General features: G+C 46.5%; 1 protein-coding gene across 2 annotated transcripts; it reads left to right on the forward strand.

The window, feature by feature from the left end:
• The first annotated feature begins 11702 nt into the window (after nucleotides 1–11702).
• Nucleotides 11703–22484, forward strand: LOC117679782 (PHD finger protein 13-like). 2 transcript variants are annotated; one of them, XM_060682883.2, is made up of 6 exons: nucleotides 11703–12190; nucleotides 12324–12367; nucleotides 17685–17777; nucleotides 18109–18634; nucleotides 19672–19716; nucleotides 20794–22484. In XM_060682883.2, exons 1-6 carry the CDS (start codon nucleotides 12166–12168, stop codon nucleotides 21018–21020), a joined length of 960 nt encoding a protein of 319 aa, XP_060538866.2. In that variant the 5' UTR covers nucleotides 11703–12165; the 3' UTR covers nucleotides 21021–22484. The 2 variants fall into 2 exon arrangements, with proteins under 2 accessions (XP_060538866.2, XP_087728557.1); XM_087872431.1 differs by lacking the exons at nucleotides 11703–12190; nucleotides 12324–12367 and adding an exon at nucleotides 16926–17183.
• The last annotated feature ends 1757 nt before the right edge of the window (nucleotides 22485–24241 follow it).

The following is a 24241-nucleotide window of genomic DNA, read 5'->3' on the forward strand; positions in this document are numbered from 1 at the left end:
CTTGGGTTTCATTTTTTTTTTTTTAAACAGCACAGGTAATTTTTACACTGGGGGGTGGGGGGGCCAGTGTCCACCAGAGTTGATTGTATACAAGTAGTTGTTCTGACCGAAGAGCATGAAGCAGATTCCTTGTCCCAACAAAAAAAACCCTTTTTATTAAGTTACTGTGAATTCCTCTCATTCACATCCAGCAAAGTCTTTCAAGGGAGAATTTACAGCCACAGACCTTATCTGGCTTGGAGGGCTGCCAAGCCGATATCTTCAAAACTTGGCAAGAAGTCTCTGAGAGTCACGAACCAATTAAGCGAACTAATTGTCTCCTGCAAACTCCCCTCCCCTTTCGCTCCTCTTTAATCCCTATGGGAGGGGCCATTCACCGTCCATCTGTGGCTTTACTCCTGAGTCGGCCCTTGTTCCTTAGCTGTTCCCTTCTCTTGGCAGCTCTGTGCATGCACACACTAGGAACAGGCTCCAGCTATTCTTCTGCCCCACTGATATCTGACTCCGAAGGCAGCTGATAACTGTCAGACGGCCCTGGCCCCATCTCTGCCTCTGATGCAGAGCACTTGTCAGAGTCTTCCCCAGACTCCAGGACTGGCCCATGTTCCTCCCCAATCTCCTCACTGTCTTGAGTCTGCCACCAGCTCCGCTGGCCACTGGCAGGCCACAACAGTTGTCCTCGACTTATCAACCACAATTGAGCCCAACCTTTCTGTTGCTAAGCGAGACAGTTAACGAGTGAGCTTTTTATCCATTTTATGCCCTTTCTTGCCAAAGAGGGGAAGTGAATCTGGCTTCCCCATTGACTTTGCTTGCCAGGAGGTCATAAAAAGGGATCACGCCATATCTATGAGTTGCCAAGTGTCTGGATTTTGTTCACGCAACCATGAGGATGCTGCAATGGCCGTAAATGTGAAAAATGGTCATAAGTCACTGCAGAGCTGTTGTAATTTCGAACGGTCACTAAATGAACTGTTTGTAAGTCGAGGGCTACCTGTACACCAAGTCACGAAGGGCGTTTGTATGCTGGAACGTATCTGATGGGTGTTTGCTAAACTTCTTGGAAAGAGTCCTGAAAGTTGAAGAATACTGCAGTCCATAGAATACAGATAGTCCTCAATTTAGGTCTCTAATTGAGCCCAGAATTATGGTTGTAAGTCATGCCGGTCGTTAAGTGGGTCATGTTTTTTGGACTTTTTTGCGGCATAGAGCACCATGGTCATTAAACAAATCCACCGGTGTTAAATGAACCCATTGTCCGCCATTAGTGTTTTATTTTGATTTATTCATTGAATTTATATTGCCGCCAATTCTCCCGTGGCGACTCAAAGCGGCTTACAGAATATAAAACCACATTTAAAACAATAAAAACTAACAAAAAGAATCAGATAATATAGCACAATATAACAAAATCACCCCCCCACCCCAGTGACAGCAGATCACACGAGCCGTTTAATGGGCTCCATCCCGTTTTTCCAGCAAAAAAAATCCCGCAAATTGCAGTCACCTGACCACAGATGCTGCAAAAGGCAACCAACCAAGCACCCAGAATGCAGTCACATGACTAAGGGAAGGGTCCAGCCATTGGAACTTTGAATCCAGGTCATCAGTACTTTCTTTGGGTCCGTTGTAACTTTGAACCGTCGTTAAGTGACCAGATGTAAGTCGAGGGCTCCCTATATTCATGGAGTGTAGGCTGGGCGTTAAAAGAGTATTAACAATGTCAAGAAACGGGTCTGAATACTGGCTTGAACGTCTACACACAACATACTGAGCTTGTTTATCAAAGTAAGCCATCTTCTACATGCACAATAATCCGGCTTCTCCCACAAAAATTCACCCTCATGCTTTACTAAACAGAACAGAACAGAGGTGGAGCTCTTGCCTCACAATCAGGAGGTTGTGAGTTCGATCCTAGGTAGAGGCAGATGTTAGGGTCTTCTGCTTTGGCAGGGGGTTGGACTAGATGACCTGCAAGGCCCCTTCCAACTCTTGTTAATCTGAATAACAGTTGGAAGGGACCTTGAAGGTCTTCTAGTCCAGCCCACCTGCTCGGGCAGGAAACCCTATGCCATTTCAGACAAGACAATTACGTTGACCTCGGTCTTGAACTGATCTGGTTAAACATGTTGGATAAAACATTGATAAACAAAGGAAACCCCAAAAAATAAAAACAAGCTCCTTTTGCATCCGTGACCATGAATGTCTTACTTGTCATCAGGGCCACATCAGGGATATTTCATGTGGCCAACCTTGGGGAAGAAAGGAGGCCTATAATATTCCCACAATGATAATTTGCTTTCTTTACTCTTTACTCAAGTAGGATTTCCATTCTTCGATTCCTGGTTTTCTATATATGTTTCTGTCAGCGTCCCAGCACTGACATATAATAAAGGGAGGAGAAGCCTGAACTTTTGCCTGCTAAATCCCTTTGAAGATTCTGTCTCCTCGGAGATGGGGAGGCGGGAGACATTCCTGTGATCTGACGAAGAAGGAATCAGGAGAGTGACTTGGAAGATAGCCAATGAGAAGCAGAGAATTGGGGATCGGAAAGGGAGGGATTGGGGGGCAAAGGTCAGTACTGACCACGAAAGAGTCAGGATCAGATTGCTGTGCTCGAATAAAGAGAAAATTTCCTTAAAGATCGGCAGTTTGGAAATTCGTTTATTTATTTATTTATTTAAATGCAATGCAACCAGGGGTGGGCTGCTGGGGGTTCGGGAGAACCTCTAGCTAAGATTCTGTGCAGTCGGAGAATCCCTAAATCCCACTCCTGGATGGCCCCCACCCACCCACTCCACCCCACCCTTCCCAGGAGTCCCCACGTGGCCCATTTTGGATGCAGGTAAGTGCAGAGCGCGTGTGGAGACTCGGAGAGGGTGAAAAACAGGCCTACTGGAAGTTCGGGAAAGCCAGAAACAGCCCATTTCCGGCCTCCGGAGGGCCTCCGGAGCCTGGGGAGGCCGTTTTCACCCTCTCGGAGGCTCAAGGAAAGCCTCTGGAGCTCGGGGAGGGCAAAAATGCCCTCCCCCCGCCATGGTGCAGGAGGCCGACTAGGCCACGCCCATCCAGTAACCAGGCAGAGAACCCCTTGCTAAAATTTTTGAACACCACCACCCCCCCGAATGCAACATCCCTTCTTCTCTTGCACCTATTCATTTTCGATAAATTATAGCCATACAAGAAAGGTCGAGCGCCAGTCGTGAGAAGCTTCCACAACAGTTTCAGGAATGCCCGTGACATTTTTATTGTCTTCCTCTTTATTTGTCTAGCTTATTATGGGTATCCGTGGATGAAGGGATGGGATCCCTAAGTGGCAGGTTATCCTTGAGACAAAAGCTTGAGGGGAAATGATGCCTCCTTGCTGAATGAGTGCAATTCAAGAGAAGAATTTGGGGGGGTCATGAAGATGGGGAGAGTACAGAAAAAGAGGCTATTTGGAGACCCAGGAGTAAATGAGAAGGGCTGCCTGATAATCATCCATTTAGAATATTTATTAAATATATTAAATGCTCTCTACATGGGGCTCCCCTTGAGGAGCACCCAGAGGCTCCAACTGGTGCAGAATGTGGCCGCGCGGGGGATTATGGGAGCGACGGGGCGCTCCCATGTAACACCTCTCCTGCGTGAGCTGCATTGGCTTCCAGTGATCTTCCGGGTGCACTTCAAGGTGTTGGTCACCATCTTTAAAGCGCTCCATGGCATGGGACCTGGGTATTTGCGGGACCGCCTTCTACCGCCGATAGCCTCCCACCGACCAGTACGCTCCCACAGAGAGGGACTCCTCAGGGTGCCGTCAGCCAGGCAATGTCGGCTGGCGACCCCCAGGGGGAGGGCCTTCTCTGTGGCAGCTCCCGCCCTCTGGAATGATTTGCCCCCGGAGATAAGAAGGATATCGGATCTCCGGGTCTTTCGCCGTGCCCTAAAAACTTTTCTTTTCCATCAAGCAGGGCTGGCATGAAACACCCCCCCCTTTTTTTTTTAGCTTTTTAAATTGTCAATGGGTTTTAGTTTGAATGTTTTAAATTCTGGGCCAAAGTCATGTAATTCTTTTAAAAATTTTAAATTTTGTATTGGTATGTGTTTTAGTTCTGGCTGTGCACCACCCTGAGTCCACTAGGAGAAGGGCGGTATACAAATTGAATAAAATAAAATAAAATAAAATAAAATAAAATAAAATAAAATAAAATAAAATAAAATAAAATAAAATAAAAAAGTTTACTCAATTCTATAGGGGACCCTGGGAAACATATAATAATACCGTTACTCATAATACTAATGAAAACACATCCAAGGACCACGACTTCTCGTTGTTGTTAAAACCTCTGTAAAAGGCATGCAACACTAGAGTAAAAAAAAAGTTGACCTTGAAGGAGATTTGCAAACCGTTATCAAAGGAACAAGGGAGGAAATTTATCTTAAATCCACCAAGGACAACTAGCCTTTGTAAGCAGCCCAAAACACCTCCCTAACTCACCAGAGTAGAAGAAGGGAGGAGGCCTTCCAAGCAGACTTTCAAGGTTCTGTAATTATAGCTATTCTCAATAAAAAAATAATAATTTCAGCCCTCTTGGGGGGTGGGGGGGGTGAGTTGATTTCCTGGCCTGTTTCTAACTAGTGAGGTTGACATAGGCAGGTAATCCTCGACGTACGACCGCAGCGGAGCCCAAAATTTCTGTCATTAAGCGAGACATTGGTGAAGTCAGTTTTGCACCCCCATTTTACGGCCTTTCCTGCCACCGTTGTTAAGTGAATCCCCGCAGTTGATAAAAGTTAGTAAATCCACGTCGTGAAGTGGAATCCGGCTTCCCCGTTTTTGACTGTCCTTGTCAGAAGGGTCGCAAAAGGGGGGAATCATGTGACTTTGGGACATAGCGACGGTCGTAAATATGAACCAGTTTGCCAAGCATCTGAATTTTGATCGCCTGACTGTGGGGAGGCTATGGAGGTTGTAACTGTGGAAAACGGTCGTAAATCGCATTTTTCAGTGCCGTTGTAACTTTTTTTAAAAAAACAAGGTTTTTTTATTTTTTCCATATACATATTTTGTGCACAGTACATTGACTGGGTCAAGTCTTTTTTTTAAAAAAAAAAAACAATATTAACACTAATAGTACAAATCAGTATATATAGTCCTAATCTTCCAACTTCAACGATGCTATTCAGTGGTGGGTTTCAAATTTTTTTACTACCGGTTCTGTGGGTGTGGCTTGGTGGGCGTGGCATGGCTTGATGGGCATGGCTTGGGCATGGCAAGGGAAGGACGCTCTAAAATCTCCATTCCCACCCCACTCCAGGGGAAGGTTACTGCAAAATCCCCATTTCCTCCCGATCAGCTGGGACTTGGGAGGCAGAGAATAGATGGGGGCGGAGCCAGTCAGAATTTTTACTACCGGTTCTCTGAACCACTCAAAATTTCTGCTACCGGTTCTCCAGAACTGGTCAGAACCTGCTGAAACCCACCTCTGCTGCTATTCTCTTTTTCATAATCCGTTGTCATTTTCCCATTAATTTGTTTAAACACAGCTAACATTTCTTTACGCCATGTATTTGTTCCCCTGCTAAATGCTATTATTTAAAATTTTAAAAATTACTCATTATACCACCATAACTTCCAGATTCCAAATGTGTAGGATTATTAGTAGCGCCAAATATTAACAATGTTTAATCAATCCTGGGAGTGTACCTCCAAGTCCCCACAATTTCCAGTCCTTCATATATAAAGTTCATAATATACTTTAACATGGCTGGGTGACTTTGGGCCAATCACCAGGAGACTATGAGTTCTAGTCCTTCCTTGGCCATGAAAGCCAGCTGGATGACTGGACCAGTCTCTCTCAGCAGGATTGTTGTTATGGGAAGAATAGGAGGAAAGAATAGTTATCTTTTTGAAATAATAAAGGCAGGATATAAATAAGGTTCAAGAAAAAAATGGATGAAAAGACAGACCTAAGTGTTGTTAACATATTATACCATTATTAGTAACGCGTTACATGTTGCAACATGCTTCAGAGATGGAATGTAGCTGAAGAAATGATAAAATACAGATGTGTATTTTGCACATATTTTGCATTTAGAGTTCTGTGCCACATCTATATATTTTGCTCTGTGAATACTACCTCTGTGCCAAAATATTTGCTGCGATTGTTATCTTATGCAAAGGAAAAAAGTCATCAGAGTGAATCATAAACTGCAAAGGGACTATTTTAAACGTGCCAGGGAATGCTATTTGGAAAAAGTTTGATCACAAAGGTACAAGATGACCATACACAAATTTTGGAAAGTGGAATGGGGGTTGGACTAGAAGACCTCCAAAGTCCCTTCCAACTCTGTTGTTCTGTTCTGTTCTGTTCTGTTCTTGTGTAGCTCTATGCTGAATAGATGTGAAAACCATGGTTTGGCTTTTCAGCACATCACTGGGAAATGTTACAAAAGCCACCAAGAGCCTTGGTGGCGCAGCAGATTAAAGTGCTGTTAAGTAACACCAGCTGCCTGCAATTACTGCAAGTTCGAATCTCACCAGGCTCAAGGTTGACTCAGCCTTCCATCCTTCCGAGGTAGGTAAAATGAGGACCCGGATTGTGGGGGCAATAAGCTGACTTTGTATAAAAAAGAACACTGCTTGGGGGGAGGCGAAAGCCCTACTAAGCAGGTATATACAAAAGTATGAAGGCTATTGCTTAACGCATTGTAAACCGTCGTGAGTCTCCGGAGAAGAGCAGCATATAAATTGAACCAATAAATAAATAAATAAAGCAGGAAAGTTTATTGTACAATTTGGTGCTTTAGCAAAAGTGAATAGACTTGAATTATGATCTGCATTGCATATTTGAAGGTTGGTAGTAATTTATGGAAGTAAAGTCTGTGTGACAATAAACTGAATGGTTACCGGATAGGCCAACTTTGAACAAGGAAAAAACGAAGATGTTTTATTCTTTGACTGCTTAATGGATTCGTGGATAAGTGCTTAAAGGACATTTATAACAAAAGGCAAGGGAAGTTTTGAGGGGAAAACAAATATGTGTCCATTTTTTATGCAAACAATGAGACGAGAACCTGAGTAATTTGTAATGGAGGTTAAATACACTTTATAATGAGAAATTAATTAATGTATCAAACCCAAGGCGATTGCATTTATTTTATTTAGCATAGGGCAACTACAGAGGTCATGCAATCACTGATATACAAATACAGGTTTTAAAAAATAGCATATATATAGTTAGGTGAACAATAGATGAGATAAAATATTAAATTAAATAAAACCATAACAAAATCACCATAATGTGGCACCACAGAGTCACAACGGGATAGATGTTATAGTTAAGATTATAAAATGTTATAATCTTATAACAGATTATAATCTTATCCAACAGGCATAAACATAAAATGTTTTTCAAAATACTGTTTTATTTATAAGGTTGCTTACCTAAGTCTGAAGCTGGACAGTTCAGATTTATTATTCCAGCAAAATTACATTTTGGTACATCTATGGTATATCTATACCATAAATTTTGGTATAACCCTGGCCTATAACCATTCTGGATAGCTATTTGTCTGACATGGTATAGGGCGGGGTCAGCAGCCTGTGGCTCTGGAGCCGCATGTGGCTCTTTCACCCCTGCTCCCTGTTATTCAAAATATGCATCACAACTGCCAAGGTGCGACCCCCACCCCCACCCCCGGCACATGATTTATTGAGCTTTTCAACCCCCGTAGGCCAACCATGGATAAATCCAAGAAAAGAAAATTTCAGAAGAAAACAGAACGTTTAATTCAACTAAATATGCTAGTTTTGTGACTACTCAAGAAATAGTCAAGCACGGGAAGGGTTTTGTGGCTCCCGGTGTTTTCTTTTCTGTGGGAAACAGGTCCAAATGGCTCTTTGAGTGTTTAAGGTTGCAGACCAGTGGTGGGTTCCTCCCGGTTTGGTCCGGTTCGGCCGAGCCAGTAGTGGGGACGATATGACGTCACCGAACCGGTTCCCCCCCCGCCCTCCCACCCCCCCACGTTATTCTTACCTTTTATTTGGTCCCGCCCCCAATCTATTGCTGCCTCCTGAGTCCCAGCTGATGACTAGAGGGAAAAAAATTGTTTAAACTCTTGCCGCGGGGCTTCAAAGGGCCGCCCTACAGCTGATCAGTGTTAAAAGCAAACAAATGAGTCAGGTCGTAAGTGCGAGGACTGGTGGTAAGTGCAAGGACCTTCCAGAAATGAAGGTCTGACCAGCTAGCCACGCCCACCTAGTCACATGACCTCCAAGCCACACCCACAAAATAAGCCACGCCCACAGAACCGGTAGTAAACAAATTTAGAACCCACCCCTGTTGCAGATCCCTGGTATAGGGCAGGGGTGTCAAACTCGATTTCATTGAGGGCCGCATCAGGGTTGTGTTTGATCTGGGGGGGCTGAGGGGGGGCATGGCCAGGGTAGACGTAGCCAACTCAACATCACTCGTGTCAGGGGTGCCTATGGTGGCCTGAGCGCTCTGCCAGCAAAAACGGGCTCTCGAGCCCCATTTTCAGCTGCAATGGCCTCCTGCAACCCACTGCCAGCGAAAACGGAGTTCGTGACGGCCGCATGCAGACCTCCCAAGCTCTGTTTTCGCTGGCAGAGGCATTGCAGGCCAGTCCTTTGCTGTTTCCAGGGTGGCCCTGCGGGCCAGATCCAAGCACCCCGCAGGCCAGATCCGAGCCCCGGGCCCTTGAGTTTGATACCTCTAGTAGTCTAGTAGTTTCCTGTTTGTGCAGGGGGTCGGACTACAGCAGGGGTCTCCAACCTGGGCAACTTTTAAGACTTGCGGACTAAAATTGTTGTCTAATTTTTAATAAAATTAAAAGATAGATAAATGTATTAATAGAGAAGTAAGAAAAGTGGGGGAAATGTCATAATAAAGGAATGATAATATTAAGATATGATAAATATTGGAGGAGTAAAAAGAAGACGTAAAAGATGTATTCAGAAGATATATTGAATGATTGATTATGTACTGTTTGTTTGTTTATAAAATAAAAAAACTTTTTAAATAAATAAATAAATAAAAGACTTGTGGACTTCAACTCCCAGAGTTCAGAGTTGGAAGTCTGCAAGTCTTAAAGCTGCCAAGGTTGGAGACCCCTGGACTAGAGGACTTCCCAAAGGTCCCTTCCAAACTCTTGTTATCCTGTTAAATGCCTGAAATGTGCCCTGGGGGCAGAGTGGCTAAAGCGCAATACTGCAGGGCAACCTCTGTCCAGATGCTCCACTCAGAATGCCATTTGCACACCCAGGCACAGGAGTATGGTCTCTCTCCCTCTCTTTTGAGACTCCCCAGAATCTCCCGGTTGGTAAGATCCTGTTTGCAAAATGCTCTTTCAAGCACAGGGGGTTGGACTAGAAGACCTCCAAGGTCCCTTCCAACTCTTTTATTATTTTATTCTATTCTATTCTTAGATCCTTGAAACATTTATTTATTTATATATTATATTATATTATATATATTATATTATATTATAATATTATATTATATATATTATATTATTATTATATTATAGTATAGTATAGTATAGTATTGTATTGTAATGTTATATTATATTATATTATATATATTATATTATTATTATATTATAGTATAGTATAGTATTGTAATGTAATGTTATACTGTATTGTATTGTATTATATATTATATATTATATTATATTATATTATATTATATTATATTATATTATAATATTATATTATATTATATTATATTATATTATATTATATTATATTATATATTATATTATATTATATTATATTATATTATATTATATTATATTATATTATATTATATTAATTATATTATATTATATTATATTATTTGTATACCACCTTTCTCCCATAGGACTCAAGGCAATGTACAGTCAAGAAAAATATAGATACACAAACATCATAAAATTGCTAATTAAAATTATTATTATAACATATAATAATGGGGGAGGGGGGGAAGAATTTTGCATTTCCCTTGAGCATTGAGACCCACAGCCGGAGCAATCCATCCCACGTGGCCCTCGGTCAGATCCCAGGCAGAAAAAGTTGGAAGGGCCACCAAAGCAGCAGCTGCTTCCCTCCGTTTTGACCCGGCCAGAAGTCCCGGTGCATTGGAAGAGCCGCATAAAACCCCTTCAAAGCAGGTGACCAAGTGGCTTTTTTTAATGCACGGAGACGCGCAAGTGAGCCGAGGCTGCAGTTCCCTTCCCCGACCGACCCCCACGCGCCCCACACGGGCCATCCGGACGGAGCAAGAACCGGCAGGCTTCCCGTGCCCCGCAGCCCCGCCAATGGCTCTGGCTCCCCTTTCCCTTCCTTCACCGCTTCGCCAGCTCAGGCTGGGAAGGATGCGCCCTGGAGTCGGTCGGACAACATCTGCGGAAGGCCCCAGGGATGACGCGGGGGAGGGGGGGGGAAGGCTTGGCGAGCCGTTTCAGATGAGCCTCGGCCCCCTCCACCGAAGGAAAGGGGGGGAGCACCATTACCCCAAGCCTCTGGCTTCCCAGCTGGACTATCCCAAAGGGAGGGGAAGAAAGAAGGGAGGAGGAAAGAAAAAGAAGGAAGGAAGGAAGGAAGGAGCGAGAGAGACTGAAAGGAGAGGGGGAGGAGAGGAAAGAAGAGAAGAGGGAGGAAAGGAAGGATGGAAGGAACGAACAAACGAAGAAAGGAAGGGGAAAGGAGAGGGGAGGGGAGGAAGGAAAGAAGGGAGGAGGAAAGAAAAGGAAGGAAGGAACTAAGAAAGGAAGGGGAAAGGAGAGGGGAGGGAAGGAAAGAAAGGAGGGAGGAAGGAAGGAGCGAGAGAGACTGAAAGAAGGAGAGGGGGAGAGGGAGAAAGGAAGGAAGGAACTAAGAAAGGAAGGGGAAAGGAGAGGGAAAGGAAGGGGAGGGAGGGGAGGAAAGAAAAAGAAGGAAGGAAGGGAAGAGCGAGACACTGAAAGAAGGAGAGGAGAGGGAGGAAAGGAAGGAAGGTACGAACGAACGAACGAAGGGGAAAGGAGAGGGGAGGGAGGGAAGGAAAGAAGGGAGGAAAGAAAAAGAAGGGAGGAAGGAGCGAGAGAGAGAGACTGAAAGAAGGAGAGGAGGAGAGTACAGGGAGGAACGAACGAACGAAGAAAGGAAGGGGAAAGGAGAGGGAAGGGGGGAGGAAAGGAAAGAAAAAGAAGGAAGGAAGGGAAGAGCGAGACACTGAAAGAAGGAGGAGAGGGAGGAAAGGAAGGTACAAACGAACGAAGGAAGGGGAAAGGAGAGGGGAGGGAGGGAAGGAAAGAAGAGAGGAAAGAAAAAGAAAGGAGGAAATAAGGAAAGAAAGAGCGAGAGAGACCTTGAGGAGGGGGAATGAAGGAAAGAAAAAAGGAGCAAGAAAGACAGAAAAAGAGGGAGGGTCTGAAAAAAGGAAAGAAACAAAACCAGAAAAGGCAAAAAGGAGCGAAAAACCGAAAAAGAAAGAAGCGAGAGAGGCTGGAAAGAAAGAGAGGAAACCAAAGGAAGATCTTTGCCGGGAGATCCTGGCCCAAAGCCGCCCACCTTCCCCTCCTAAAGCGGCACCGTCATCCCGCCTGCCGATGGTCGCGATATCCCGGCGGGGAGGGCGGCCAAACCAACTCCCCCTCCCCCCCCACCTCCCCCTCCCCTTCCACACACACCCCCCCACCCCGCCAGCAGCACTTTAGCTGGTGGGCGAATCCAAGGCGGAGGGGGGGGGAAAGAGGAAGCGGTAGGAGATCCCCGCCGCAGCTCCCCCCGCGCGCCGGCTTCCGCCGCCCCTTCCCCTTCCTCCCCAGGTGGTACTGCCTCCCGCGCCAGAGTCCTTGCTGGGCGGAGCCTTCCCGTGGGGGGGAAGGAGGGGGGCGGAGGAAAAGGGGCGGAGTTGGCGCTCAACAGCCGGCGCCGGTTACAAGCGAAGGGGGCTGGGAAAGCGAGCGGCCGGTCCCGCCAACCTTCGTCGCGGGAGAAGGAAACGAAAGAAGGAGAGAAGGAAAGGAAAGAAAGGAAGAAGCGAGGAAAGGAAAGAAGGAAAGACGCTGCCGATCCCCCCCCCCCGATCCATCCTTCCTTCCTTCCTCCCACCTTCCCCGCCCGCCTTTTGCGGGAGCAGCGGCCGAACGAGGAGGAGCAGCAGCAGCCAGACGGGCAGCCGAGCCCGAGTGGCGGCGGGGATGAACAGCTCCGAGGAGGACGCAGGTGGGCAGGGGCGGCGAGGGCAGGGACGGAGGGCCACGCTCGGCCTGCCGGGTAGAAAGCGCCGGGTGTCCGGGGTGCTGCTTTCCCGGCCCGATCTAACCTCCCCTTCCTTCCTTCCTCCTTCTCTTTTCAGGTGCCAGCCCAGTGCCCAGTCCGGGCTTCCCCACCTTCGACGAGGTGAGTCCCCCAACGCGGCCGGGAGGGGAAGGGCGGGCGACGGACGGAGGGGAGGGGAAAAAAAGGCAGCGGCCGGGCGGAGGAGACAAACCGGGCGAGAAAGAGAGAGAGAAGAGGGGATCCATCCGTTCCCTTTGCGCCCCGCTTTCCCGAACCGGCCGCTCTCCGAATCGTGTGGGTGTGCGTGGCCGGGGGGTGGGGTGGGGGGCATGGAAAGAACCGCTGCCTTGAGAGCGGGGCGGGCGGAGCGGCTGCTTTCTCCCGGCGGGGGCGGCGCTCCCGGGTGTCTTTGGCGCGACGGCGGCTCCGCCCCGGCTTCGGAGTTTTGGCATTGGCCGTCCCGCGTTTTCCCGACCCCGGCAGCTTCTTTTTTTTTAATGTGGGAAACTGAACGAGGCTGAACGGCTTCTTCTTCTTCTCCCGGGGGGTGTCCGCCGGCGAAGTTAAAACCTCCCGGCTCTTTTTTTTTTTTTGGCCAGGACGGCGGTGTCGGTGGCGGCGGCGGCTTCCCCGGCGCCATCTTAAGCGGGTGGGAGCGTGGGGAGGGTGAGGGGAGGGGACGCCCCTCAGAGGTGTCCTTGGCTCGAGCCTGACCGGCGTCCTGAGGGGATTTTTTTTGGGTGTGGGTGTGTGAGGGAAAGTTCGCTTTTGGCCCGTTTTTTTTTCTTTTGAGGGGAGGGGACGGTAAACGGGACGGCGAGGGTTTGTTTTTTTTGCCGCCGGCTCTCCACGCGCTCCTCAGCTTCTTCGTGTTTTATAGGCGGCACGACTGGATGGCCTTTGGGGGGGGATGGTGGGGTTTTTGCCCTCCTCCTTAGAGCAGTGTTTCTCAACCTCGGTAGCTTGAAGATGGGTGGACTTCAACTCCCAGAATCCCCCAGCCAGCTCCGCTGGCTGGGGGATTCTGGGAGTTGAAGTCCACCCATCTTCAAGCTACCGAGGTTGAGAAACACTGTCTTAGAGGATTCCCCCCTCCCTCTTTTTTGGGGGGGGGGTGTAAGGAAAACCTTGTCCCAATTTCTCCCCCCACCCCTTTTTTTTTTTTTTTTTTTTTTGAGGGGAATGGAACAAGGTTTTCCTTACCCCCCCCACCTGCCTCTCCTCAGGTCTTAGTGTGGATAATAGAATAAAATAGAAAATTCTTGATTGGCCAAGTGGGATTGGACACACAAGGAATTTGTCTTTGGTGTATATGCTCTCATAAGGAGAATAAAATACATTCATCAAGAATAAAAAGATACAACGCTTAGTGATAGTCAAGGTTACTAATAAGCTCTCAAATCTGCAATTAAAGTAAGATCGAATCTCGCCAGGCTGAAGGTTGACTCAGCCTTCCATCCTTTCTAAGGTAGGTAAATTGAGGACCCAGTTTGTGGGGGCAATAAGCTGACTTTGTATAAAAATATACAAAAGGATGAAGGCTATTGCTTAACGCACTGTAAGCCGCCCTGAGTCTCCGGAGAAGGGCGGCATATAAATCAAATTTAAAAAAAAAAATCTGTACTAGGAAACAAATAAAAACAATGTAAATTGAAAGATCCTGGCTTAGAGGATTCCCCCCACCCTCTTTTTTTTCGGGGTGTAAGGAAAACCTCCCAATCCCCCCTCTTTTTTTTTTGAGGGGGGAATGGGATAAGGTTTTCTTCCCACCCCCCCTAACCTGCCTCTGCTCAGGTCTTAGTGTGGATAATAGAATAAAATAGAAAATTCTTGATTGGCCAAGTGGGATTGGACACACAAGGAATTTGCCTTAGGTGCATATGCTCTCCAGTGTGCATAAGGAGAATAAAATAACATTCCTTGAGAATAAAAAGATACAATGCTTAGTGATAGTCAAGTTTACTAATAAGCTCTCAAATCGTACTAGGAAACAAGTAAAAACAATGTAAATTGAAAGATCCTGGCTTAGAGGATTCCCCCCCACCCTCTTTTTTTTCGGGGTGTAAGGAAAACCTCCCAATCCCCCCCCCTTTTTTTTGAGGGGGGAATGGGATAAGGTTTTCCTCCCCCACCACCACCCACCCCCAACCTGCCTCTGCTCAGGTCTTAGTGTGGATAATAGAATAAAATAGAAAATTCTTGATTGGCCAAGTGGGATTGGACACACAAGGAATTTGCCTTAGGTGCATATGCTCCAGTGTGCATAAGGAGAATAAAATAACATTCGTGGAGAATAAAAAGATACAATGCTTAGTGATAGTCAAGGTTACTAATAAGGTCTCAAATTGTACTAGGAACAAATAAAAACAATATAATTGAAAGATACAAGCAACATGGTCAGAGTAGTAAGTGGGAAGAGAGATACTAGGAAGGAAGAGAAGAAGAATAGTAATACAGCCTTAGTAAATTATTTTGACTGTTGTGAGAATTAGTTGTTAAGCAAGAGTGATGGCTTTGGGGGGGAAACTTGTGTCTTGTTGTTTTGGTGTGCAGTGCCCTATAGCGTCAAGATTCCCAAAAAAAGAAGGGAAAGCTCTTGGTGGATCTGCCCCTTTTTTAGTCTCAGGGTCACCTTCTTGTGGCTTTTATCTCCTTCCCTCCATCCCTCAAAAGATGGGTTGCAGTTAGGGGCAGTGTCTGTTTTGTTGTGACGATCTTTTTCTCCTTTCATATCTGCCCCCCCCCTTCCTGTTTTGAGATTTGGCAGGAAAGCCTAGTGGTTTTTTTTAGGGAATTCCCCCGTTCCTGGCCTTGGAGCCATTCAGACGACTTTCTCTTCTCTAAATGTAACTGGAGGCACTCTGGGTAACCAGATGGGTGGCCCATAAATTGAAATTTAATAGATGGAAGAAACCTCCGTGAGGAACAGCATTTCTTAGTATGGATAACAGAGTTGGAAGGGACCTTGGAGGTCTTCTAGTCCAACCATCTGCTCAGGCAGGAAACCCTATAACATTTCAGACAAATGGTTGTCCAATCTCTTCTTAAAAACTTCCAATGTTGGAGAATTCACAGCTTCTGGAGGCAAGTTGTTCCACTGGTTAATTGTTCTAACTGTCAGGAAATTTCTCCTCAATTTCTCCTCAAGGAGGTTGCTTCTCTCCTTGCTTAGTTTCCATCCATTGCTTCTTATCCTGGCTTCAGCTGCTTTGAAGAATAGGTTATTCCCCTATTCTTTGTGGCAAACTCACAAAAAAGGGGATATATATACAGCCCCTGCCCACCTATCAGTTCGAAAGCAGGCAAATGCAAGTAGATAGATAGGTACCTACCAACCACTTTACTGGAAAGATAACAGAATGTGCCTTTGGTGCATAGCCATGCTGGCCACATGACCCCGGAAAATATCTTTGGACAACATGGGCAATGACCACCATGACTGACAGAGAAACCTTTACCTTAGGACATGAGACAAGGAACGAAGGACCCCCTTTACTTTAGAGGGTACCTGTCCTGCCTCCTTCTCAACTTTGGGGGCTGGAGCCATGGGCCAGCTTGACAGAGCATTTCATCAGTATTATTTATTAAATTTATAGGCTACCCAGCCCATCTCACTATCACATATTGGGTCAATTTGAGCCCAGGCTTTTGCCAAAGAGAGAGAGAGAGAGAGAGATTGTTGTGGCATGCTTCAAATTGAGGAGGTAGGATGTTAAGAATTCAGCAATCTCCCTTGTTTTGGCTGGAATCTGATCTCCAGCTTTCCTTTGTCTGCAGGCAAACCAACTTGTTTGCTTTGACTGCGGTGCCTGCAGGGAAATGTCTCCACACTTCCACACCATTATCATTGTTATTATCATCTTCCCCACTAAATAGCAGGAGAGTTCCTTTCCCTGGAGATCAGGCTCTGAGATTTACTGCTGGAATTCACTCCCTTTCTCTTTGGTTTTGGAAACGAGAAAAAACCACAGGGCCAAGCTGTCCTTTCGGTTGTGATAAGATATTGGGTGGCCTCTCTATTTTCCCCTTGTTTAGAATATCTTGGGAAAGCTAAATGTCCCAACGGTTAAAAAACAAAATTTTCGTCCTTGTGTTACGTAACAGAAGCTGGGATCCTCAGGGAAGTGACAATACTCATTGAGGCAGAAAGCATGTTTTGGCTATAAAAATGCCTTGTGGCTTTATCCCCCACATCATCCCTTAACTTGGTCTTTAGAATAGCTGATTTTCCCTGTTTGTAAAACTAGACCAGTGTTTCTCAACTTTGGCAACTTCAAACTAAAGATGGGTGGACTCCCAACTCCCAAGATTTCCCCAGCCAGCTTTCTGGGGCACTGTAGCTTGGAGTGAAAGATAATAAAGGAAGACATGATACAGGTGTGGAAGTGTATAAAATCACACAAAGGTTAACCATTGGGCAAATTGAGTTCATATGGTTGGAACTCAAGGTCATTGACTGAGATTCAGGACTGAGAAGGAAGCATTTTCCATCTGGTGTGTAATTAAATATTGGAGAGGGAGAGAGAGAGAGAGAGAGAGAGAGAGAGAGAGAGAGAGAGAGAGAGAGAGAGAGAATATTTGAAGACTTCAAATATTTGCAGCTGGGAAGCCACAGTGGAGGGAGCTGGTGAGCTTTCTAAAAGCATTCAGATGTCCACTGGATGATCCAGAAGGCCAGCCCACATCCTTTGGGCCAGATCGGAGCTCTTCTTGTGTTGGTGCCACACCAGAATCCGCCACACAAACCAAGCTTAGCTGCTGCTTGAGATGCATTCACGTTTTTTTTCCTGACCTGGTGTTGATTGTCAGAAACATTGAGCAGGACAATGCAATGGCCTGCTTCTGAGTGAGAGAGGTGCTTACATTTAGATAGCAAGCAATCCTCCTTAAAGGGTATTTTGCTCACAGTGCTGACCAAGGATATATTGGCACGATGGTAGGTTTTTGGTATGGGTACGATGGGCAATGATCTATGGAACTGAATAGGGTAGCCTAAGTTTTGTCAATCAACTTGTGTTTTCATGACATATTTATGCTCAGCTAGTTTGTTAACATTGTAAAAGGATCCAATAAAGGAGAATATTTATAGCTCAGGGTTGAAATGAGGGATCCTTGGTGCTCTCTGAGCTTGCTTGTGTTCTTGCAGACGTTTTATTACCCTAATCAGGTATCATCATCAGTGCTAGTAAGGAGTGCTGTTTGCTGTCAAGTTTATATTCTGCTGTCTTGCCTGTCCGTGTAGGTGGAGTGTGTATGTGTGTGTGTGTGTGTGTGTGTGTGTGTGTGTGTGTTTGAGATTCTTGGTTGGGCTGTTTACTGATGGCTCTTCAGCGGTTTCCTGATTGGGGTCCTGTTTACTTGATTGTTTTGGTTTGAAGTTAAAACTATTGTAAGAGGATATTGAGATCCAGACATGTAAACCCATGTATCTTTGCAGCCACCCCAGAAAAGACAGAGAACTGTAGAAGACTTCAATCAATTCTGCACTTTTGTGCTAGCCTACGCAGGCTACATTCCCTACCCAAAAGAGGTAAGAAATGTGGAATCGAGCCCTTGGCCCTTTCTCTGCCTTCCTTCCTCCCTAGCCTGGGTGCTGAAATACCAGTATCTCTATGTGGGAGAGACCCTATATTATTCTACAGCAGGGGTCTCCAACCTTGGCAACTTTTAAGACTTGTGGACTTCAATTCTCAGAGTTCCTCAGCCAGCTTTGCTTTGCTGGCTGAGGAACTCTGGGAATTGAAGTCCACAAGTCTTAAAGTTGCCAAGGTTGGAGACCCCTGTTCTACAGGAATCCCCATTCTCTCCCATCTTCAATAAGGCAAATCACACAGCTTTTTCTTCTTTTTTTCCATCCCCAGAATGAGCCATGGACATACCGAGGCAACAGGAGCCCCCAGAACAGCACCGGAAGCACCCAAGACAGCGACAGTTGGGGATCGTCCCAGTCCTGCGACTCCCAAGTGCTTTCAGACGACGGAGGGAGCAGGAACATGGCCTACAAGGGGGCAGGAGAGCTGCTGACCTGCCCCAACATAACCGGTAGCTTTTGCACTGGTCAGCACCCGCAAACCAAGAAGAGAAAGCCGTCGTCCAAAAAACTCAACATGAACCAGGCGGCGGACAAGGGCTTGATGCCCCTGATGGACCATTCACAGAGAACGCCCGAGACTTGCACGGAAGTGAAGGAGCTGGAATCCTGTCTCCCAGAGCTCCCATCCAGACCTCTGCTGGAGCAAACAGAGAAAGACTCTATCCCTGGACTTTACGCCGAAGAGAAGACTGAGGAACAAGGGACATGCAAAGAGGAGAGAGACGCCTCTGCCTCTTGGGACACGGTGGAGCAAAGCACAGAAAAACCTGCAGAAGACGCCCCTCAACTTAGCAGTAAGTCTGCAAGTACTGGTGCTCTTAGAACAAGGGTTGTCAAACTCGCGGTCCGTGGTCCAGATGCGTCACGCGCTGGTCACGCCTACGCTCGGTTTAGCGAAGGGAAGGGAAAAGTCAAAATACGTCACATGACAATGCTGTGACGAGGCAAGTTTGACACCCCTGTCTTTAGAAGAAATTCAACAAGGTTGACACCCAACCCACCCCTTAACCAGACACGGCAGCTAATCTTGATCCACCTAACCCACGAACCTTTAACACAGAGCGGTGTTTTCCAACCTCGGCAACTTTTAGAGACGTGGACTTCAACTCCCAGAGTTCCCCAGCCAGCATCAAGCAGACTTTCCCCCAGCCGTTTTTAAGACTTACGGACTTCAACTCCCAAAATTCCCCAACCAGCATGGCTGGCGGAGGAATTCTGGAAGTCCACAAGTCTTAAAAGTTGCCAAGGTTGGAGAGCCCTGCTTTAAAGGGATCAGCTCCTCCTGTAGATCTGCTGTGATCAACCCTTAAATAGATCTAGGCAACCCATCCAGATGTTCATTTTCTTTTGGATACTCGCAGCTCCTCCAACGGTTCGAGTTTGCTCTGAACTCGCGATGCCCCGTTTGCATGATAGTATGCAAATGGCTGGAGAATTCTGGGAGTTGACGTCCACCCATTCGAAAGTTGCTGGGTTGGGAATCACTGTCTTAGAGAACTGGTGGAAGTGACCTGGCTTGTGTCCTCCCTGGGGATGATCCTATTACTTTTGAGGAGGGCCAAATGATGCTATTTTCCCCAAAGTTAGTGGAGTTTGTGCATGGAGAGATTAGGCAACATTTTACAGTGTAACATCAGGAGCCAATAAGCTGCAAGAAGTTTGATTTAGAATGGTTGGCTCCTTAACCAATTAAAGGCCTAGTAGCTGCTTTATCAATTTTACATGGCCTACTCTTTTTAGGTCGAAGGATGCTGTGCAAACTGTGGCAATGAGCAGCATAAAGTGGGCACTCTTCTTTACCTGATATTTTTCTCTCTCTCCCCTCTCGCAGATCTGCCTGAAGAGTTTACTGCAGCCTCAGACACCAAAACAGATGGTAAATTAAGGGGCAGTATTGCCAGCTGCCAGTAGGGGGAGCAAATGCATTTTAGTTTGATTCTTTAATAAGCCACAGAGCCACAATTCTCAATCTGGCAATTTTTATGACCTGTGGGGTTCAATTCCCAGAATGCTGTGCTGCTGGGGAATTCTAGGAATTGAGGCACACACGTCTTTATAATTGCCAGGGTTGAGAAATGCTGCCATAGAGGCTCATTTACATGCATGCATCCGAACTAAGGCTGTTTTGTTTGTCCCTGTCATTTATGTGGGTATATGCATACTTTTGTATTACTGTACTTTTCGGAGTATAAGACGCACTCCCCCCCCCCCAAGAGGGTGAAAATGTTGGTGCGTCTTATACACCGAATACAGCCATTTTTGGCCTCCCGAAGCCCTGCCCCGTGCATCCCGTTTTTGCAAAAATAGGGCGCGCAGAGGGTTTGGGAGGCCTGCAGAGTGCTCCTTGGGGGCTGGGGAGGGCAAAAAGTTTTTTTTTTTCTTGCTTACCTCTTCAGTCCGAAAAATACGGTATTTATTCATGCTCATGTAGTGTATGCGACGAAAGTGGTGACCCATTGAGAGGTGTATGCGACGTAATTTCATTTGAATGTATGCCAATTAGTGTACGTTTAAAGTGACAAAGTTATTCTAAATTCTATTCAATCACTACAGGCACTGCATTTAAAGCATTTTGCATGAAGGAAGCGGGTTGAAAATGAAAGGAAGTTAAAGCAGCTAATTTTACAGCCTTCTCTAAGGCAGGGGTCCCGAACCCCCCAAGCTACAGCCCAATACCGAGCTGCGGAAGTAGCATGTGTGCATGTGAAGCTCCATTTGCACGAGCAGCGTGCACCAATGGAGCGTGCACAGGATTGCCCGCTGTTCACGCGGAACCATCCCCTCTCCTCCCCCCACCACTCGGTCTGCAAAGCCAGAAGGTTGAGGACTGCTGTTCTAAACAGTCTAAGAAAAAACACTTCATTAATCACAGTGTTAGATTGGGGTATGGCTAGCTGAGAAAAACAAGCAATTGTGCCATTCATAAATCCTCTTCTTTCCTCTTTTTACACAGAAGACGACGCTTGGGACCTCATCACTTGCTTCTGCTTAAAGCCCTTTGCCGGGCGACCCATGATCGAATGCAATGAGTGCACGACTTGGATACACCTCTCCTGCGCCAAGATCCGCAAGTCCAACGTGCCCGACGTCTTCATCTGCCAACGCTGCCGCGATGCCAAGCAAGAGATCCGCCGGTCCAACAGAGCCCGGACCGTCCCCCGCAAGCGCTTCTGTGACTGACTATAGCCGGGAGATGGAGGAAGGGCCGCCCTTCCCTCCAAAGCTTCACTTGGATATTATTATTATTATTTTTGCTGCCAAGACAATCAAAATGCAGGAACTGCCCTAGGGAAGAGACCGGAGGCAGCCCTGGAAATTTCCAAGACTTTTTGACACGCGTGTCTTATTCCAAATGTTGAAAATTGGGGAAGAGGAAGACACTTGAGGTGCTGTTGAGATCTCAGGGTTATGCTAGAGCAGCAAATGCACAAATGCCTGGCAGACACATGAGAGACTGTTGGGGAGGGAATGGGAATTTACCTGCAGGCAATGCACTAAGTCAGCCAGTAGCCTCTCTGCCCTTGCGCAGAGGTGCCTTTTCTCAGCAGCCTAAAGGGAGTTGAGCCCAAGCAAGATTTTTCTGTGGTACGCTAGCTGCTCGGACTTTAAATGTGTCGGATCATGCGCCCCGTTTTGTGGTTTGTTCTTTGCCCCTTAGAACGGTGGGTTGGGAAGCTCCTCGACCTCTTTCCCAAAAGCACACTTCAAAGGGGTCCAGTCCCCTTCCCCCTTGTACACACACATAGAGGGAGGGCTATTTTGCAGCCCATTTAGAGAGATCCATTCTCTGCCCCCAGGACAACTGGCACCCCGCTTCGGAGCTTCCCCATCCTTTCAGCATTCGAGCGAGACGCCATGCTATATAAGCCAGGCTAGTCACCGTTGGATCAGGAAAGGGGTGATAATATTCTCCAACTGTACATACTTGGTATGCAGAGGCTTAGAAAATATTTAGCTCTATCTACTCGACTCACTGGCCTAGCCTAGACTTCCGGTTGCACTACTGTCTTATTTGAAGGGAACGTGGGACTTGGGGTGGGGGGGGAGGAGAGGGAACTGAGAACACGAATAGCTGTAGAACCTTTTTAGGAGCTAAAGAGGGGAGACCTCTTCCCCCCCTCCAAAGTAGATGGATGGTGAGGCACCTGGCAGAAGCAGATTGGGTCCTGCTTGTCTCCAGGCTGCTCTTGGGAGAGCAATCTGGGGATTTCTTTAAAGAAGAAAAAAAAGAGTGAAGATCTGTGTACTATGCAAACTACTGGTGGTTCCTGGGGAAATTGCGCCAGCAAGCAAATTTTGCTTGTTTGGAGATGATTTGCCACTCTTCCCCTGCTCCCATGTGCCTTTTTCTTTCATCTCATCCTTCAGCCACGCTGAAAGTTCTGTCCTGATGGCACACGGAATAATATTGCAGTTGTTTTCATTTGGGGTTTTTTTTTTCCGGTTTGAAACAGGCTACACCTGGTCACTGCTTAAAAAAGCAAAAATCCAGCCCTAACTTATGATCCCATCAGTACCTCTGCTCCCCTTGAGTGTTTACATTTTTACAATTAGCCTCTATAAAAATGTAAGGTAGCACAGTAACAATGCTGTATACTGGGTATATACTGAGTGATACGTATAGATTAAAATACTTTTAAAGCAGCTCTCCGTGCTTCATTTCAATGCAGATCAAACCGCTTTTTTATCGCCACATTTGCGCACAAGGCCCTTGTCCTAATTTTTCAGTTTGCCCAATACTCTCCCAAAGGTAAAAGGTTCCCCTCGTACATATGTGCTAGTCGTTCCTGACTCTAGGGGGTGGTGCTCATCTCCGTTTCAAAGCCAAAGAGCCAGCACTGTCCGAAGACGTCTCCGTGGTCATGTGGCTGGCTTGACTAAATGCCAAAGGCGCACGGAACCCTGTTCCTTTCCCACCAAAGGTGGTCCCTATTTTTCTACTTGCATTTTTTACCTGCTTTCGAACTGCCAGGTTGGCAGAAGCTGGGACAAGTCACGGGAGCTCACCCCATTACACGACACTAGGGATTCGAAATGCTGACCTTTCGATCAACAAGCTCAGCATCTTAGCCACTGAGCCACTCTCCTAGTTTAGTTTAAATCCACTCGTTTCACAATTGTTTCCTCTTGCTTGCTGCCCCACAAGTAGTCCTCAATTTATGCCTGTTCAATTAGCGACCATTCAGTTACAATAGCCACCTGCCCCAAAACTACTATGACCTGGCTCTGATGCCCCATCCCCACCCCATGCAGTCACATGAACACATTTCGGGCACTGGGCAACTGCCCTGCATTTGTGTGCATTAGCATTGTCCCATGGCCAGATGCGTGCACAATTTTTTTTTTTTTGCCAGAAAAACCAGCATTTACTTCCGGTTCCCAAGAAAAGCTGGCCTACGGTGAACAATGGGCTTTGCTTAATGACTGCTGCAAGGGAAAAGTCCATAAAATCAGGTCAGTCACTTGAGCAGCAATGCTTTGCAACCTTCAGGATTGTTAACTGCTGGGCTCGATGGTCATAAGGTCTATCTCTCGTGTAATCGGGTGGGCCGCTGGGGGTAAGCTAAGATTCTGTGCAGTGTGGAGAACCCCCCCCCCCAAAAAAAATCCCACTCCTGGTTGGCCCCTCATATCCCGCCCCTCCCAGGAGTCCCCACACAGCCCGTTTTGGATGCAGGTAAGTGCAGGGTGTGCACGGAGGCTCAGGGAGGATGAAAAATGGGCCTATCAGAAGTTTGGGCCTCCAGAGCCTGGGGAGGGCAAAAATGCCCCTCCCCCCAGGCTGTAGGAAACTGACTAGGCCACACCCACCATGGCCACACCCACCCAACAACTGGGGAAAGAACCCCTTGCTGAAATTTTTGAAGCCCACCCATGTGTAATTGAAAGTAAAGTTGGAAATTAAGATGCTAAAATAGTCGCTTAAAGCAGGGGTCTCCAACCTTGGCGACTTTGAAGACTTGTAGACTTCAACTCCTAGAGTTCCTCAGCCAGCTTTGCTGGCTGAGGAACTCTGGGAGTTGAAGTCCACAAGTCTTCAAAGTCGCCAAGGTTGGAGACCCCTGTCTTAAAAGAGCTGACCTTTCTAGATAAACTGCAATCCTTGGCTTGTGTACTCCTTTACATTCATAATCCCATTAATAGTTAATTTTTAAAGATAGATTTGGAATCTCGGGCTCAACAGTTCACCCTTACGGTTGAAAAGAAGAGATGGCAACTCCACTGTTTGATTTTTTCTTCCATATGGTTTCCTGCATTTAAAAGCTTATTTTCCAGTCATCCCATAATCTCTCTCGAGAGCAGAAAAGGCACAAAACGAACTCTCAACCCCTGCCTTCGACAAAAAGAAATTAGAATACAGTTAGCCATAATAGATAGTAAAAATAGTAACGAACCCTATT

The sequence above is a fragment of the Pantherophis guttatus genome, chromosome 6 (assembly GCF_059756535.1).
Source record: "Pantherophis guttatus breed Tessera chromosome 6, ASM5975653v1, whole genome shotgun sequence".
NCBI classification, from domain to species: Eukaryota; Metazoa; Chordata; class Lepidosauria; order Squamata; family Colubridae; genus Pantherophis; species Pantherophis guttatus.